The sequence below is a fragment of the Eschrichtius robustus genome, chromosome 3 (genome assembly GCF_028021215.1).
Source record: "Eschrichtius robustus isolate mEscRob2 chromosome 3, mEscRob2.pri, whole genome shotgun sequence".
NCBI lineage: Eukaryota > Metazoa > Chordata > Mammalia > Artiodactyla > Eschrichtiidae > Eschrichtius > Eschrichtius robustus.
Window position 1 is genome coordinate 22,800,402 of NC_090826.1, and position 16,411 is coordinate 22,816,812.

General features: G+C 40.4%; 1 protein-coding gene across 1 annotated transcript in view; it reads left to right on the plus strand.

Moving 5' to 3' along the window:
- Window positions 1–8,117, plus strand: part of YTHDF2 (YTH N6-methyladenosine RNA binding protein F2) — a 31,387-nt gene extending 23,270 nt beyond the window's left edge. The window contains 1 exon segment of the mRNA XM_068539308.1: window positions 6,543–8,117. Within this exon segment, the coding sequence (XP_068395409.1) occupies window positions 6,543–6,566 (24 nt within the window). The 3' untranslated portion in view covers window positions 6,567–8,117.
- The last annotated feature ends 8,294 nt before the right edge of the window (window positions 8,118–16,411 follow it).

Genomic DNA, 16,411 nt, shown 5'->3' on the forward strand with positions numbered 1-16,411 from the left:
TCTAGGCGCACTGACTTCGGTGGTTGCAGCATGCGGGCTTAGTAGTTGCAGCATGGGGGCCCTAGAGCTCTTGGGCTTCAGTAGTTGTGGTGTGCGGGCTCAGTAGTTCTGGCTTGCGAGTTCTAGAGCGCAGGCTCAGTAGTTGTGGCACACGGGCTTAGTTGCTCCGCGGCATGTGGGATCTTCCTGAACCAGGGATCGAACCTGTGTCTCCTGCATTGGCAGGCGGATTCTTAACCATTGTGCCACCGGGTAAGTCCCAAACATACCTTTTTTTTTTTTTTAAGGTTATGTAGTTTTTATTGAAATGTGTTTTCACCCTTCAGTGGTATCTTTTTTTTTTTTTTTAACTTTGGGTTTGTTTGTTTATTTATTTATTTATTTATGGCTGTGTTGGGTCTTCGTTTCTGTGCGAGGGCTTTCTCTAGTTGCGGCAAGCGGGGGCCACTCTTCATCGTGGTGCGCGGGCCTCTCATTATCGCGACCTCTCCTGTTGCGGAGCACAGGCTCCAGATGCGCAGGCTCAGTAATTGTGGCTCACGGGCCCAGTTGCTCCGCGGCACGTGGGATCTTCCCAGACCAGGGCCCGAACCCATGTCCCCCGCATTGGCAGGCAGACTTCCAACCACCACTCCACCAGGGAAGCCCAACATAACTTTTTAATGCAGCCAATTTTTGCAGAAGAATTAAATGAATTATCCCCCTATTTATTAACTTTTTACTTTGAAATAATTTCAAACTGGGAGAAATTTAAAGAATAGTGCAAAGAACTCCCACATACTCTTCACCCAGATTTACCAATGTAATATCTTGCTACATTTGCTGTATCATTCTCTTTGGAGATGTGTGTGAAATTTTTTTCTGAACCATTTGAGGGTAAGTTCCAAGACATCATGACCTTTTCTCCTAAATATTTTGCTGTGTAGTTCCTAAGAATAAGAACATGCATTTATGAGCACAATGCAGTTTTCAAAATCAGGAAATTTAACACACAATACGATTATCTAATCTACAGATCTTATTCATATTTTTACCAGTTGTCTTAATGTCCTTGGTAGCAATTTTTTGGGGGCGGGGGGGTCCAGGGTCCAGTCCAGGATCTTTCAGTTTTATGTCTTTTTAGTCTCTTAATCTGCAGTTATACACACATACTCACACACCAACATCCCACCCATTCACTCCTTTTGTTTATGATATGACATTTCTGAAGAGTATATGCTATTTATTTTTGTGGGTGTCACTGTTTGAGGTTTCCTTTTCTCATTGTGTACATTCAGATTATGCTTTTCTGGCAGGGATACTACATAAGTGACTTTGTGTCCTCAGTGCATCACAGTAGGAGGTATAAGATGGTCTGTTTATGCCGTTATTAGTAATGTTTACTTTGATCACTTATTTAAGGTATTCACCTGGTTCTCCACTTAAAGGTACTATTTTCCTTTTAATAAGTGGGAAAATAGTTTGAGACTCTATAAATATCTTGTTCCTCAGCAAATTTTCACTCTTTAGATTTAGCATCCATTGCCAGTTCTTGCCCAATTAAGATATTACTGTGATAGTTGTTTACTTATCATTAAGGCTGTGTAATGCTCAGATTGGGCGATGGCAGGCCCTTCAAGCAGGATCCTCTGATTCATTCCCGTTTTCAACCATTTTTTTTTTTTTTTTTTGGCTGTGCTGCGTGGCTTTTGGGATCTTAGTTCCCTGACCAGGGGTTGAACTTGTGCCCCCTGCGGTGGAAGCTCAGAGTCCTAACCACTGGACCTCTGGGGAATTCCCCCAAGTGTTTTTTTTGTTTGGTTTTTAATATTTATTTATTTGGTTGTGCTGGGTCTTAGTTTTGGCACGTGGGCTCCTTAGTTGCAGCTTGCTGGCTCCTTAGTTGAGGCTTGTGGGTTCCTTAGTTGTGACATGCAGTTCTTGACCAGGGATCGAACCTGGGCCCCTTGCATTGGGAGCGTAGAGTCTTATCCACTGCATCACCAGGGAAGTCCCTTTTTTTTTTTTCCTTTTTTAATAAAAATGTTTAAAATAGTATTTAAAATCCTGTGAATCGTTTACAGTTTTTTTATTGGTGCCAAATTCATTTTACTTTTCAAGATGGTATGATGTGAATGCTTAAGTATCTTTATAATCTCTGAGAAGATGGATATTATCTTTATTATTTGTAAATATATAAGCTTATTTTTTGTGCACACATCAAAATTGTATCTGGAAATAGAAGAGCAATTTAATCAGCTTGCTGAATTGTATCAATGTGTTATTTTCTTGATGTTGATCAGGAGATTAAGGCAGCTAATGCCATTTGTTGTTTGCATGTAATTTCCATAATTTAAAGTAAGCTTCTGTCACACAGGTTTACATTAGGACACAGGTGGTATTTGCCCTCTTGGTATAATTGTGTAGCTATGATTCAGGAATAGTTTTTTTTTTTTAATGAATTTATTTAATTTTTGGCTTCATTGGGTCTTCGCTGCTGCGCGCAGGCTTTCTCTAGTTGCTTCGAGCGGGGTCTACTCTTCGTTGTGGTGCACGGGCTTCTCATTGCGGTGGCTTCTCTTGTTGCGGAGCACGGGCTCTAGGCGCACGGGCTTCGGTAGTTGTGGCTGGGGGGCTCTAGAGCGCAGGCTCAGTAGCCGTGGTGCATCAGCTTAGTTGCTCTGCGGCATGTGGGATCTTCCCGGACCAGGGCTTGAACCTGTGTCCCCTGCATTGGCAGGCGGATTCTTAACCACTGCACCACCAGGGAAGCCCCAGGAATAGTTTTATGTTACGTTTGAGGCAAAATTGAACACAGGTGGATTTAGTATCACATTATAGAGGAACAAACTTTGTGTTTAAAAAATGAGATGACTTAATAAGTGCAATTTCACAGTGCTATTTTGAATTTCTTTTGACTAAATATTTTAAATGCTGTTTTTAAGCATCGTGATGAACTTATAAGTGTGTGTTTGTTTGTTTGTTTTGCCGAGCTGCGCGGCATATGGGGAACTAAGGTCCCCTGACCAGGAATAGAACCAGTGCCCCCCTGCAGTGGAAGCGTGGAGTCCTAACCACCAGACCGCCAAGGAATTCCCATAAGTGTGTTTCTTAGGGAAAAATGGATTTGGCAAAGTCTAGGTTTTCTAATTTAATGGTACAATTTGGAGCATGTAAGTTTATTTGTATTCCTGGGATTACATTACATTAAAATGAGATAATAGGCAGAATTTTTTCTCCGTTTTTTTTTGTTTTTCTACCAGTCCGTTTTATTTTTTGATGTATTTCAAAGAAATTGTCATTATCAGTATACTTCACCCCTAAACATTTCAGCATGCGTATCATTAACTAGAGCTCAGTATTTGTTTTATGTATTTTTTGAGTTAAATAAAATGCACAAATTTTAAGTGTATATTTGCTGAGTGCTGACAAATGTACCCATCTGTGTAACCCAAACCCCAATCAAGATATAGAACATTACCATCCTAGAAATTTCCACCCCCACCCCACCACAGGCAACTACCGTTCTAATTTTGTCCCCACTGTAGATTCATTTTCCCTGTTATAAAACTTCACAGAATTGGAATCATACAGTGTGTATTCTTTTGTCTGAGGCTTCTTTCATTCATCATAATGTCTTTGAGAACTGCTTCTCTTACAGATCTTCAATTCCTTCCTTCCTTCCATCTGTCCGTCCGTCCGTCTTTGTTGCTGCACACGGGCTTTCTCTAGTATGGCACGTGGGGGCTACTCTTCATTGTGGTGCGCAGGCTTCTCATTTTGGTGGCTTCTCTTGTTGTGGAGCACGGGCTCTAGGCTCGTGAGCTTCAGTAGTTGTGGTGCACGGGCTTAGTTGCTCCGTGGCATGTGGGATCTTCCCGGACCAGGGCTTGAACCTGTGTCCCCTGCATTGACAGGCGGATTCTTAACCACTGCACCACCAGGGAAGCCCTAGATCTTCAATTCTTGAATCCAGAGCAAGGAGGGTGCTCCCAGACCCATAAAAAACCCAGATCTGTATGTGCTAAAATTGAATAATCCGCAAGACATATTAAGCGAGGGGAAAAAAAGCAAAGTGAAGTGTGTTTTGTATGCTACTTGTGAAAAGAAAAAAAGATGTAAGAAGCTTTTATATGCTTAAAATAACTCAGGAAGGATGCAAGAAACTGGTAACAGAAGTTGCCTCTAGGGATTTCTCCCATTTTTATTGAGATATAATTGACATACAGCATTGTTAAAGGTGTACTACAACATAATGATTTGATATATATGTTTATTGAGAAATGCTTACCATAATAAGTTTAGTTAACATCCATCACCATTTTTTTTCTTGTGATGAGAACCAGAATTTTACATAAGAGTCAACTGTAGCCTGTTATCCACTGCTAAACTCATAAATAAGTTTGTGAGTGAGCTTAGCTAAAGAACTGGTCTTTGCCTTCTAGGAGCTTTTTGTTGAATTGGGACTAATTTTATATGAAATGAGTCAATACAATTTGATTTTCAATTGTGGATGCAGATTTAGAAGCACATTGAAAACTGCAGTGGTTGAGGAAGTCTCAAAGAAGGAAGGGGTTTTGAACTGTACCCCAGGGCCAGAAGGCCAGGCATTCTTGGCTTTTAAAAGCATAGGAATGAGATTTAATCAAGAAACACGAAGAAAAGAGTCCATATTTCCTGAAACTAAAGGTAGATGATTAGCAATAGAAGAGAGGTTAGATAAATAGTATCCATCCAAATTAAGAAAGACTGAACGAGGTAGATGAGTTTATGATTGATAGGAGAACCTACTCCTATCACAGCACAGGGGGAACTGTATATTCAGTATCTTGTAATAACCTGTAACGGAAAGGAATCTGAAAAAGAATATGTATATGTATGTATAACTGAATCACTTTGCTGTATACCTGAAACTAACACAACATTGTAAGTCAACTATACTTCAATTTAAACAAAAAAGATTGATATGAGAATCTAGGTGCTTTTGAAAGTTTCATTTTGGTCCATGCCAGAGGGTTTTTGGTTTTTTTTTAGTTGTGGTTTTCCTATTATAAACAATATATTCATTATCAAAACTTTGGGAGAGTTATAGAAAGGGAGGGTCAGTACTGCAGCCCAGGAACATCGAAACTTTTGAGGCCCCTTTTATGTTGGATTGAATTTCTTTTTCATATTCTTGAATTGAGTTTGATTTCCAGAAACAGTGTGTGGGTGAATTGTTTTATTAAATTAATTTTATAAAGGTTGAAATTTCAAAATGACTTATTTTGAAAATATCCCAGATCCTTGTATGTTGGTGAGTTTATCTCTGAATTCCAGATATGTGAAGTGGGACATCACAAAAAGATAACTGTTCCTTCTGAATAATTTACTGTTTTTATATCCATGGAGTAGTTTAGTGGTAGTAGTCAGTTCATCACAAAGCCTCATTTAACTTTGTTGACTTTTACGTAAATATTTGTAATGACATGGTGTAGGTAAAGAGCCATATAGCCATGGGTTTGAATCTTGGTTCTTAGGTAACCTTGGTCAGGTAACTTTTTTGAGCTTTAGTTTTCTTATCTCTAAAGCAGGAAGGAATAGTATAGTCCTTGTAGGGTGGTTATGAAGATCATTATGTACAGTGCCTGCAACATGGAAGCCCATAAGTAGTAGTTGCTGTTCTTTTTTAATAGGAATCATGTTTAACTTCAGAACCATAGTTACCATAAGGTGAATGGGAGCAAATGACTCTACTCATGTAGCTTGATGAATCTAGTCTAAGTTCAGGTCTGTGTGCTTGCTCCTAACCAATTAATGCTTTTGCTTTTTTTGTTTTTGGTTTTGCTTTTAAAAGGCATGTGGATTGAGTCATATTTTTAAAAATCCCAATAAGTGAGGTAGTGTGTGAAATGGAATGCTGTTTAGGGTACATTTAGGAAAGGCTCATAAACAATGATTCTTAATAAGGAAGGAGCATTTAGATCTATTTCAGGGAAAATGTAAGTATTGCATTCAGTTTTCAAAATCCACTTCTGAGTGGATTTTAAACTCTCCCTTGGGGAAAAGGATGATTTTCTTGCCTGCTGTGGACTAAGAGCTTTCTATATGTCGACTCATTAATTCTCCCACAGCCCAGAGACATATCCTCACTTTATTTAAAAAAAAGGAAATTAAGGCCTGTGAATATGTTTAAGGCCTTGGGACTAATATGGGATGACTCTAGTACTGTTAGGGCTTATGCTGCTTCCCTGCTGCAGGCCATTGATAGATTTGAGTTACTTAGGCCCATATTTTGGGGGACTGACACATATTAGCCTAAACCAACTATAATAGGAAAACAAATGTGTTTAGTCAATTAAGAATTTTAAAGTCAAAGAAAAATAATTTTATATTAGTTGGGGTGCTTGAGTGCAAGTACTTTGGTTTAAAATATAAGAAGTAAAAGTCAGTTTTTATTTGTGGGGAATATTCTATTTAGCACAAATAATTAAATTTCTGTTGAGTTATTCTGTGAAGTTTTAATTCTTAAACATGTTCAGATAAGTTTTAACTAACCATTTCAATTTTTTTTTAACTTACAGGAACGTCAAGGTCGTGGGAAATAAGAGGCAGTTCTGCACAGACTGCAGCAACGGTTGCATCTGCATATCCTAAGAGGAAAAAAATTGACCTTCAAGAGAATTAGGACTTTTTTCTTAATTTCATTGACTTCAGAGACGATTGCAGACTTGCAGTTTAAGTATTGGAATTTCACAAAAGACATAGGACTTAACTGGAAAATGAAAAAAAAAAGAAAAAGAAAAAACTAAACAAAAAATCCCTCTAGGTAGTTTAGGTGAAAAATGTCCCTTTTATTTTGGCTTTGGTTGTGATTTCAGAGCATAATGCTTTGTTTTTTTGTCTTTTTACTATGTTTTTCGGATTTTGAAGTCCGTAAGTGCATACAGTTTTCTCTAATTTTTAAACCCTTTCCTCCCCCCATTTTGACATTTGCACTTGGAGAACACTTGAGTTTTGAAGGTTTTGGGCATCCACCCCAGAAAGTGGGAATTTGTTTTTTCCCTTCCGAACTGGAAGAACATTTTTATGAAGAATTTTTGTCTTGGAGAATTTAACAGTGTTACCCAAGGTTGTGTCTTTAAGGGTGGTTCATTTTCTCTGACCCTTTGTTATTCAAAGTAAAATACTAGGAGTCCTAAGAAATGTTCTGTTCTTGTACATTATACTGATTAAGTCAGGATTAATTTGATTTCAAAGCTAAGAACAGTGGTAAAAACTTGTTTACAGAAATGCATTTTGGAAGAGAAAAATATTGTAAAACGTGTAGTGAATGTTTCTTCAGTTTCTTGTTCAGCCAATGAGGAAAGGGCATTGCCTTTCTTTTTACCATTAATCACTTCTCAATAAACATGAGATCCTGTTGAGCATCACTTCTAGTACCATTTATTAGTATTATTTGAATCTGCTATATTTTATGAAAGCTTTGGAGTATAAGGAGTTTAAAGAGCTGAGACAGCAACGATTTTTAGAAAGTTCACTGAGATGGAATAGTTCAGGCTTGCTTTTGTACCCAGGGTTGGATAACCATGACCTCTGCAAAGGAAGGTGGGCCAATATTCATAATGCTTTATTTCTGGATATTTCCCTGAGAAGGTAGAGCCACTGCTATGCTAAATTGTTCAACAAATATTTGATCGTGAGTGCTTATTAGGTGCCAGGCACTGTGCTAATAACCTTGAGGAAACCTGGCCACATATCTTACGTGCAGAGTAGGTAGAGCCCAGTATCAAGGTTTTAAGTGTTTAATCTGAAATATGACTTATTTAGGCAGGATTCCATGTGGTCCAAGAATAAGAAATTCCAGTGGGCTTGAAACTTTGTGAACCATATAACCATAATGGTAATTGATTCATCCTTGTTTATTTCCTAAGGTTTGGAGCTTCTCTGCCTTAAAGATTTTTAGCCCTTAAGATGTCCCAATTTTGGAGATTTAGTTAAATGTGTAAAAACTTCTGTAGTAAGAAAGGGTTCTGAAAATGGATTGTAATACTGTTGGACCCTGTTTTGCCCACAGATTACTTATCATCCTATTCTACACAGCCCAGGCTACTAAATCAAGGGTGCGATAAAATTAATAAATGTTGACTTTGTAATTAGCATTATTGTTGACACTTTGAGTTGAGAACTTTTCTCTGCCTATCTGAGGCACCGCACAATATACCTAGATATTCCTATTTGCTAAGCTTTTTGAAGTATATTCCCCCCCAAACTGGGGAGTCCTTTGTGCTTTCATCGGTTTGAAGATGCCCAATTTTGAATTGGAAATGTAGCATTTATTGCTTTCAATTTTAGCTGAAACTTCTGTGACTTCTACAGGACTCCCATGGGCTTAATGGAGGTTTAGTATTTCACCTTTGAAAGAGAAAAAATATCTGGAGAAAAGCAAATTCAAAATCAATTTTACCTAGATTTTCCTACCTTGTATTCAAGTTGGATATGAGATTATTCAATATGTTTTTTGCAGTTTGAAATGTTAGTGCCTCAGTATTTAAGCCAGTCCTTCCCAGTCTTTATTTTTACATCACATAGAAAATACTGGTATGGCTTTGAGGACAAGCTGAAAGGAATTTGGAGCCCTTAACAAGGCTGCTCACTCAGCTGTCCCTGAGTGAGTGTTGAGGGAGGCAGAGTGTTGAATTTGTGTATTTTTAAAAAAACCATATTGGCCTTGTAATGTAGTATAAAAAATTAGATTATATTCACTCTTAAAGAGTTGGTCCAGAAGTTGGTTTGGTGAAGATCCCAAAATGCAACTCAACTAGTTTTCTTATTTGCTAACAACAACTTTGCCCGTGGAAATTGTTGACTTTTGGCTATTTGCCCTTAATGCTTTGTGCTGTCATTTGTGAATGTAAGACTTTGGGTAGCCATGCTTGTTTACTGTTCTCCTTTATTGAATATGAGGGGAAACTGAACAATCTCACAACGTGCCATCGGTGTTAAATTCAAAGCATTTTTTAAACCTTTAATATCAACAAAATGTATAAGTCTCATATTCACTGGATTTAATCTTAGTTACACTTGATTGGCTACCTTCCCCCAACATGTTCCATTTAAAAAAAAAACTTATTTTGCAGAAATGGTGTGAAGAGTTCTCATACACCCTTCACTCAGCTTCCCCCAAATGTTAACATTTTACATACCATGGAATGGTTTTCAAAAACAGTAAATATTGATACAGTACTATTAACTAGTCTATAGACCATATTTGGATTGTGCCGGTTGTTCAAGGCGTGTCTCTTTACTAGCTCAGCATCCAGTCCAGGATCCCACAGTATGGTTAGTTGTCTCTAGTCTGTAGACTGCAAGTTCTTCAGTCTTCATCTTTTATGATTTTGACACTTTTGGAGAGTACTGACCAGTTGTTTATGGAGTGCCCCTCGAGTTGAATTTGTCTAATACTTTCTCACTATTAGATTGAAATTATTTTTTTGTAAGAATACTGCAAAAATCATATGCCCTTCTTAGTGCATTATATCAGGGTACATGATGTCCATATGTATTATTACTGGTGATGTTAACTTTGATCACGTTAAGGTAGTATTTGCTGTATTTCTCCACTGTAAAGTTATTGTTTCCCTTTGTAATGAATAAGTAACTTGTGGAGGGATATAATTTTAAACTATCAATCTTTGGTTCACTAATTTTGACGTCTTTGAATTGTTATTCCCTGGAACAGGTACTGCTGTGGCGTTTGCCTGATGTTAATTCATTATGTCTATTATTTCTTCTACATTGATACTAGTTAGAATTCTGCTATAAGGAGGAGCTGTCCCTTCTCCCCATTTTATTTATTCAGTGATATCAGTATGGACTCAGTATTTTATTTCATAGGTCAATGCTATCATTTAATTTCTTGCTCACATTGTCCCAGCTTTGGCCATTGGGACCTCCTTTAAGTTGGCTCCTGTGTCTTTTTGACATGCCCCCAATGTTTTTTGGAGCCCTTCTATAAGATGTTCTTGGCTAGTCTTGTATTTTCAGTGCACCAGCCCCATTTTTCCAAAGGAACAAAGGTTCCTTTTATTGGAGAATATTTAGAGACCAACTGTTGATTTTTTTTTTAAAGCAGCATTTTAAATTGCAACAGATTATTAAAGTGGAGTTTTTATTACTCCTGTAGGTGAAGAATTATTTAGCCTAATCAAAACACCTAACTACTTCATCTCTTCCTCCACTTCTGTAGAGCTTTTATACCAGTCTTCTCGAGTTGTGGAGAGGGCTTTTCACCTGGCATAATACTTCACCTAGAGTGAGGTCCAATGATTGTAGGTTGGTTTGCACCCTTCCGTAATTTCTATCTTTAGCCTTGTAAATAGAGACCGAAAATGCTGGGATGTCCTGGTTTCCAACCCATCTAAACTGTTTTAGGGGTTCAGAGCTTTTTCTACCTGTGAAAAAATAAATGGTCATATACTGAAGTTTTCTGTTTTTCATGAGGGAGCAGATAGCACTTGAATGTTGCCGCTTTTATTTGAAAAACATTTTTTTTTGGAAAAGTAATCTTGTGTCATGAATGTAGGACCCTTCCCTCCGAAAATGAAAGAGTAAAAGTGTCCCTAGGATTCAGATATGATAAAGCCAGTTTACAATCATTTTTGTTTTTTGCCTTGGGTAGTATTGCTACTTACGACTGTATCACTCACTGCTAGTGGTGTCTGGGCAGCTGGTGGAACTCCTTACCCCTGAGAAGCCATTCTTTGAAACTATTTGAGCTGCAGGGTTTTTTGCACGTGGAAAGCTGACATGGCTGTGGGGTAAGCCATCCATAGCGAGACTAAGTGGGTTGGAGAAGGTCCCACAGACCTGCTTCCAGGTTTCCTGGTCTGGCTCTGTAGCCCCGCCTACTGTAGAGTTTAGGGCAGCCCCGCCTGCCCTGCTCCGTCCAGCCGCTGGGCTCGGTGACTAGACGTGATGGTGACTGGACGGCGCGAGCACGTCGGCGGCCATGCATAGTGGCCACTGCATCGTGACCCGCAGGGAGGCAAACCTCTGTCCTGCTAACCTGATTCCATACTCCCGCGACCCCGCCAACTCTAGCCCTCTGCAGCCTGGGGGGCCGCTCAGCATACCCATTCATTTTGTGTGCTTTTCCCCTGCCCTATTTTACCGCGAGAAATGTGGGTTTAAGACGGTGTCGCCATTGCCTTTGCACGTGCGCAAAAGCCTCTCTCAGTGCCAAACCCTTTACCTTCATAGGTGAGCTAGGTCTCCTAAGGGACGGGGAACTGGAATTTCACGCTATCCTGCTCGCAGGGCAAAGATGACATTAGTGCCATGCATGGCTTATTGCTTTCTTCTACCTTTTAAAATAATGATCGACCGCGTGGCTGGCTGAAGTTTGTAAAACTGTTGCTGTGGCCCCACCTGCTGGCCATAGGCAACGTTCACGTGCTCAAAAAAGAAAGTTACTTTGGAGTTGCCTTTTAAGGGGAAGCTCCCTGAAGAAACTCCCAATTTTGCTGCTTTGTCCAGTTTTTCATGTTAGTGTATTCATCTGCTTTTCCCATCTATTCATTCAGTCTGTATTTTGTGAGCCCCTGTTGGTGCTATTGGGCACTGGGGGAAAGGGAAATGAATAATATTCTTGTCCTCAGAATTTAGTTTAAGGATTACACTATACTACGGTGTAGAGTTGGGGAAATACACACAGGGTAGGAAGAGAAGAGGGGCATCTACCCAGCAGATTGCTATTTCAATATTGGATCTTCCTTCCTAGCTTTTTCTTACTCAGTGGAAACCACGAGCTCCTTGCCTCTTTATCTTCCTTTGCAGTTTCCGCTCTCACTCCTAGGTACTCTGCTCCATCATTGAGATGTCTGATTGGGCAAGTCAGGGAATTACTCTGTGCACATACTTCCTCATTGGAAAGAGAAAATGACCTCTGAAGCCACTTGATGTATGATTTTTGCAGGGATTTAAATTCATTTTAACTACTAGTGCTTTTCTAATTAAAACAAAACAACCAGTCCAGACGGTTACATATAGAATAAAAAAATATATATATCTTGGTATAACACTTTGCTATCTATCCTTCTAAACCTTTTAAAAAATTGCTTTATGATACATGTAAATTCAGTATATAGTATATAGCATGTGTGTATTCCTGAATGTAACCCATATAATTTTAAGTTATTTTACAAAAATGGAATAATACAAGACCATCTACAGTGTCCCCTCCTCCCCCCATCACAATTCCATGAATTTCTATTTTGGTCTGCTTGAGAAGGACCCAGGTCTTCTCTAACAACTTAATATGGCTGGCCTTCTAGGATCCTGGAGTGAGCAGTGCCCCAAGGGCCTAGGTCTCTGTCATCAACAGCTACCTGGCAGAACCCTGACCGTTTCATCTTGTTCTTCTTAAGCACTGGGACCCAAACTTTTCCAGACTTCTGTTTCCCCAAAGCCTTTCAATGTGAAGAGTTAGGCACTCTGTTTTAGAGGCATGTCATTCCAAATCAAGGCATTTTGCTGCAGAAGTATAGGACATGTCCTGGGCGTGCGGGAAGAGTAAGCTGGCCAGGAGTGGATAGGGAGCGCTGCTAAATGCCAGGCAGAATTCTAGGCACCGCGGCGATAGCAGAAAGCTAAGAGCTCCTGCCTTCAATGGGACTCCAATTCTGGTGGAGAGACAGACACATTTGTCAGGTGTGATGAGTACTATAGAGAAAAGTAACACAAGATAAATGAGGCTGGAAGAGTCACGCTAACAAATTCAGAGAGGTGAGTGATGAAGACAAGCTGGGTAAGGCATTGAGAGGGAAGCACTCACTTTTGAGAAAAGTGTATTATCACCTTTTCATTTTACTTCACCATACCGCACCTCTCTTCTTTCCCAGATGAAATCCATGGTCCATCGTAATCCCCCTCCCACCTTGTCTTCACCATCATCCCCTTGCCCCTTTCTCTTGCTTCATCTATTTTAATTGACAAACCACAATCCTGGTTACATATAACTCTGCACCTACCCGCACCTCTGCAGTTTAGAGTGGTTGGAGAACACATTCAACCAGTGTCTTAAATTCATGATCAGCAACCTCAGGAGGGGGATCATCAACATTTGCCCCATTTGTTCACTTTCCTCCTCACAAGACAACCATTTCATACCTTCTTCCTTTCCTCAAACCTCCAACACCTCGTATTCCACCTTTACTCTCGATGACTTTACTTGACTGAGAAAAAATAAAGCAATCAGAACGAGACATCACCTATTCCTTCCACTACATCTACTTACCTCACATAATTGTAGATCGATGTTTCTTAAAGCCTGGTCTCTGGGCCAGCCGTATCAGTACCACCGGAGAACTTGTCAGAAATGCAAATTCTTGGATCCCACTTAAGACCTACTGAACCAAATTCTGAGGGTGGGGTCCAGCAATCTGTGCTTTAATAAGTGCTCCAGGTGATTCTGATGAAGCTTAGTTTGCGAACTAATGCCCTTGGGACTATGCATGTTTCTGTCTAGAAAGAGTCCCTTCATTTGTGCACCAGACCTTAGTCTCTCAGGAACTCAGGAACATGGCTCCATCAAACCTCCCTCTTCCACATCCCAATTTTACCTCTATTGGATCATTCCCATCAGCGTAAGAATGTGTCGCTGTTTCTCCCATTTCTTCCTTCAGTTACCACCCATTTCTCTATTCCTCTTTGCAGCAAGACCCCAAAGAGGAAGCTGTTACTCCCTGGCTCCATTTCTTCTTCATTCTCTCTAAACCACTCCAATCAGGCTTTCATCCTCTGCATTCCGGTGGAACTGATCTTGTCAAGGTCACTAGTGACCTCACATTGTTAATTCTCAGCCTTTATTTAACCTATAAATGGCATGTAATCTCCTTGATATACTTTCTTCACTTGGATTCGAGCACAGCATACCTCCTGATTTTCCTCCTATTTTACTGGTTGTTCCTGCGTAGTCTCCTTGGTTGGTTCCTCCTCTGCTTTTTGTCCTCTTGATGCCAGAGTGATCCAGGGCTTAGTCCTCAACCCTCTACACTCACTAAATTTCATCCAGTCCTGTGGCTTTAAACACCATCCATGTGCCAACAACTCCCAAATGTAGAGTCAGTCCAGGTCTGTCTCCTGAACTCTGGTATATTCAGTTGCCAGCTCAGCCTCTCCACTGATGGCTCACCAACATCTCAAACCCAACACTTACAAACCTAAACTCCTTCCTTCCTCATCTGCCCCATCTCATGTAATAAATTCATCTCTCCCATTTCCCAGGCCAAATCCTGAGAGTAATGTTTGACTCCCTATCTCACATCATATTTGGCAGCAAATCTTACTGGTTGACCACTTCTCGCCGTATCTGTGGTCAAGTCACCATCCTCTCTCACCTAGATGACTGCACCAATCTCTTAGCTGGTCTCTACTTGCACTTTTGCTTCTTACAGTCAATCCTCCACACAGCAATAAAGGGATCCTGTGAAAATGTACATCAGATCATGTCCTTTCTGAGCTCAGACTTTCTCCTGGCTCCCATCTCACTCAGAGTAAAGGCCAGAGCCTTTGACGCCTCACCAATCGTTATGCCATCTGACCCTCCCATTTCCACTTTCATCTCACTGTTCTTATCTGCTCCACTCACCTTGTCCTCCCCGCTACCCTTCAAATGAGCCAGGTTCCTGTCAGAGGGTCTGCACCCTAGCTGACTCTTGCACCTGGAATACCCTTCCCTCATATGTCTGCAAGGCCCGCTCACCCCTGTTTCATCAGGGGTTACCTTAACAGTGGTCTCCCCTGACTCTCCTATTCCCATTCGTTCTCCCATCTCCTGCGCTGCCTGCCTCCCTTGCTCTGGGAGTAGGCAGCGGTGGACCTGAGATTCCACTCACCGCACATCTGTCTCTCTCTACTCTGAGGCGGGCAGTCAAGAAAGCTAATAAAAAGCTGTCACACAATTTAAAAAAATTGAATGAATCGGCAATTCGTGGTTAACAGAATTTTAAAGATATAGTTTCTATTCTCCAATTCCAACTCCTGCTTCCCTAGAGTGATAGAACACTGACCTGGGAGTCAGAAGCCTTGGATCAATCCTAGGCCTGGCTCTATCACTAAGGAGCTCTGTGACCTGTGGCAAGCAAGTCATTAGGCTTGCTCAGCCCAGGAAGTGAGGGAACTGGGACTAAATGATCTATGAGGTTGCCCCTCCAATCCTGTCAATCCTACTTCCAAAATACATCCCAACACTGTCAGTGTTTCTCATCCCCACTGCCACCGCCTCCTCTCCATGCTGTTTTTATTTCCTGCCTGGGCTACTGCATCAGCCTCCTTTCTATCTCCTCCTTTCACTCTTGTCCTTTAATCCACCTTCCACATAGCTGCCTAAGTGAATGTACAAGTATGAATCAGGGCATGCCCATTTCTCTCTTGAGCCCTCCAGCAGCTTCCTGCTGCACTTAGAATCAGCCCTGTGCTCCTTACCCTGGCCTACAGGGCCCCTCGCCATCCGGCTCTGTGCTCCCTCCACCTCATCTGGTTTCATCCACAGTGGTTTCCAACCCCTCAAGTATGCCAAGCTCATTCCTGCCTTGGCAGTCCTTTGTTTTGCTTGCACGTTCTTCCTCCTTGTGTTCTCCTGGTGGATTTCCTCTCATTTTTTTAGGACTCAGCTTCAGTGTCATTTCCTGAGTGTGAGCTTCCTTTCCTGATCACCTTATCTAAAGCCAATTCTCCCTTGTTATTTTAAAAGTCAGCTCCCTACTTATTTTCTGTTTTCATCATAACATTTATCACAATGTAACGTTATTTTAAACCATGCAATATTCACACAATGGAATACCATACAACTGTAAAAAAGATAGAAATCTATGTATTGATATAGAACGATTTCTTAAGATATATTGTTAAGTGAAAAAGATCCCAAGGTGCAGTGCAGAGTGTATAGAATACCACCATCTGTATAATGAGGCTGGGGGGTGGGCGGGGAGAATATATTTGCTTGTATATTCGTATGTTATCTCTGGATGGGTACAGAAGGAACTGGTAACATTGCTGGCCTCTATGGAGGGGACTAGGTGGCTAGGGGCAGGAGTGGGGGGCTTTTCACTGTGCACCTTTTTGTATTTTGAATCATATAGTGTACCACCTATTAAAAATAAATAAGTAAATATTAAAAGTTGTGTACTTGCTTTGTTTCCTATCTCCTCAAAGAGAACATAATCATCATGAGAGTGTATACCATGTCCTTTCTTGCTGCCTATTATGTCCTCAGCACTTAACACAATGCCTGGCACCTCAGAGTGCTCAATAAGTAATTACGGGATGAATGAATGAAGGCCTCTTCCTGCTCTAACACTGTGATTCTTTTTTTTTTTTTTTTTTTAACACTGTGATTCTAATCTTAGGTCTTCAAGAATATAAGACATGATATGGGGATATAGGTATATGT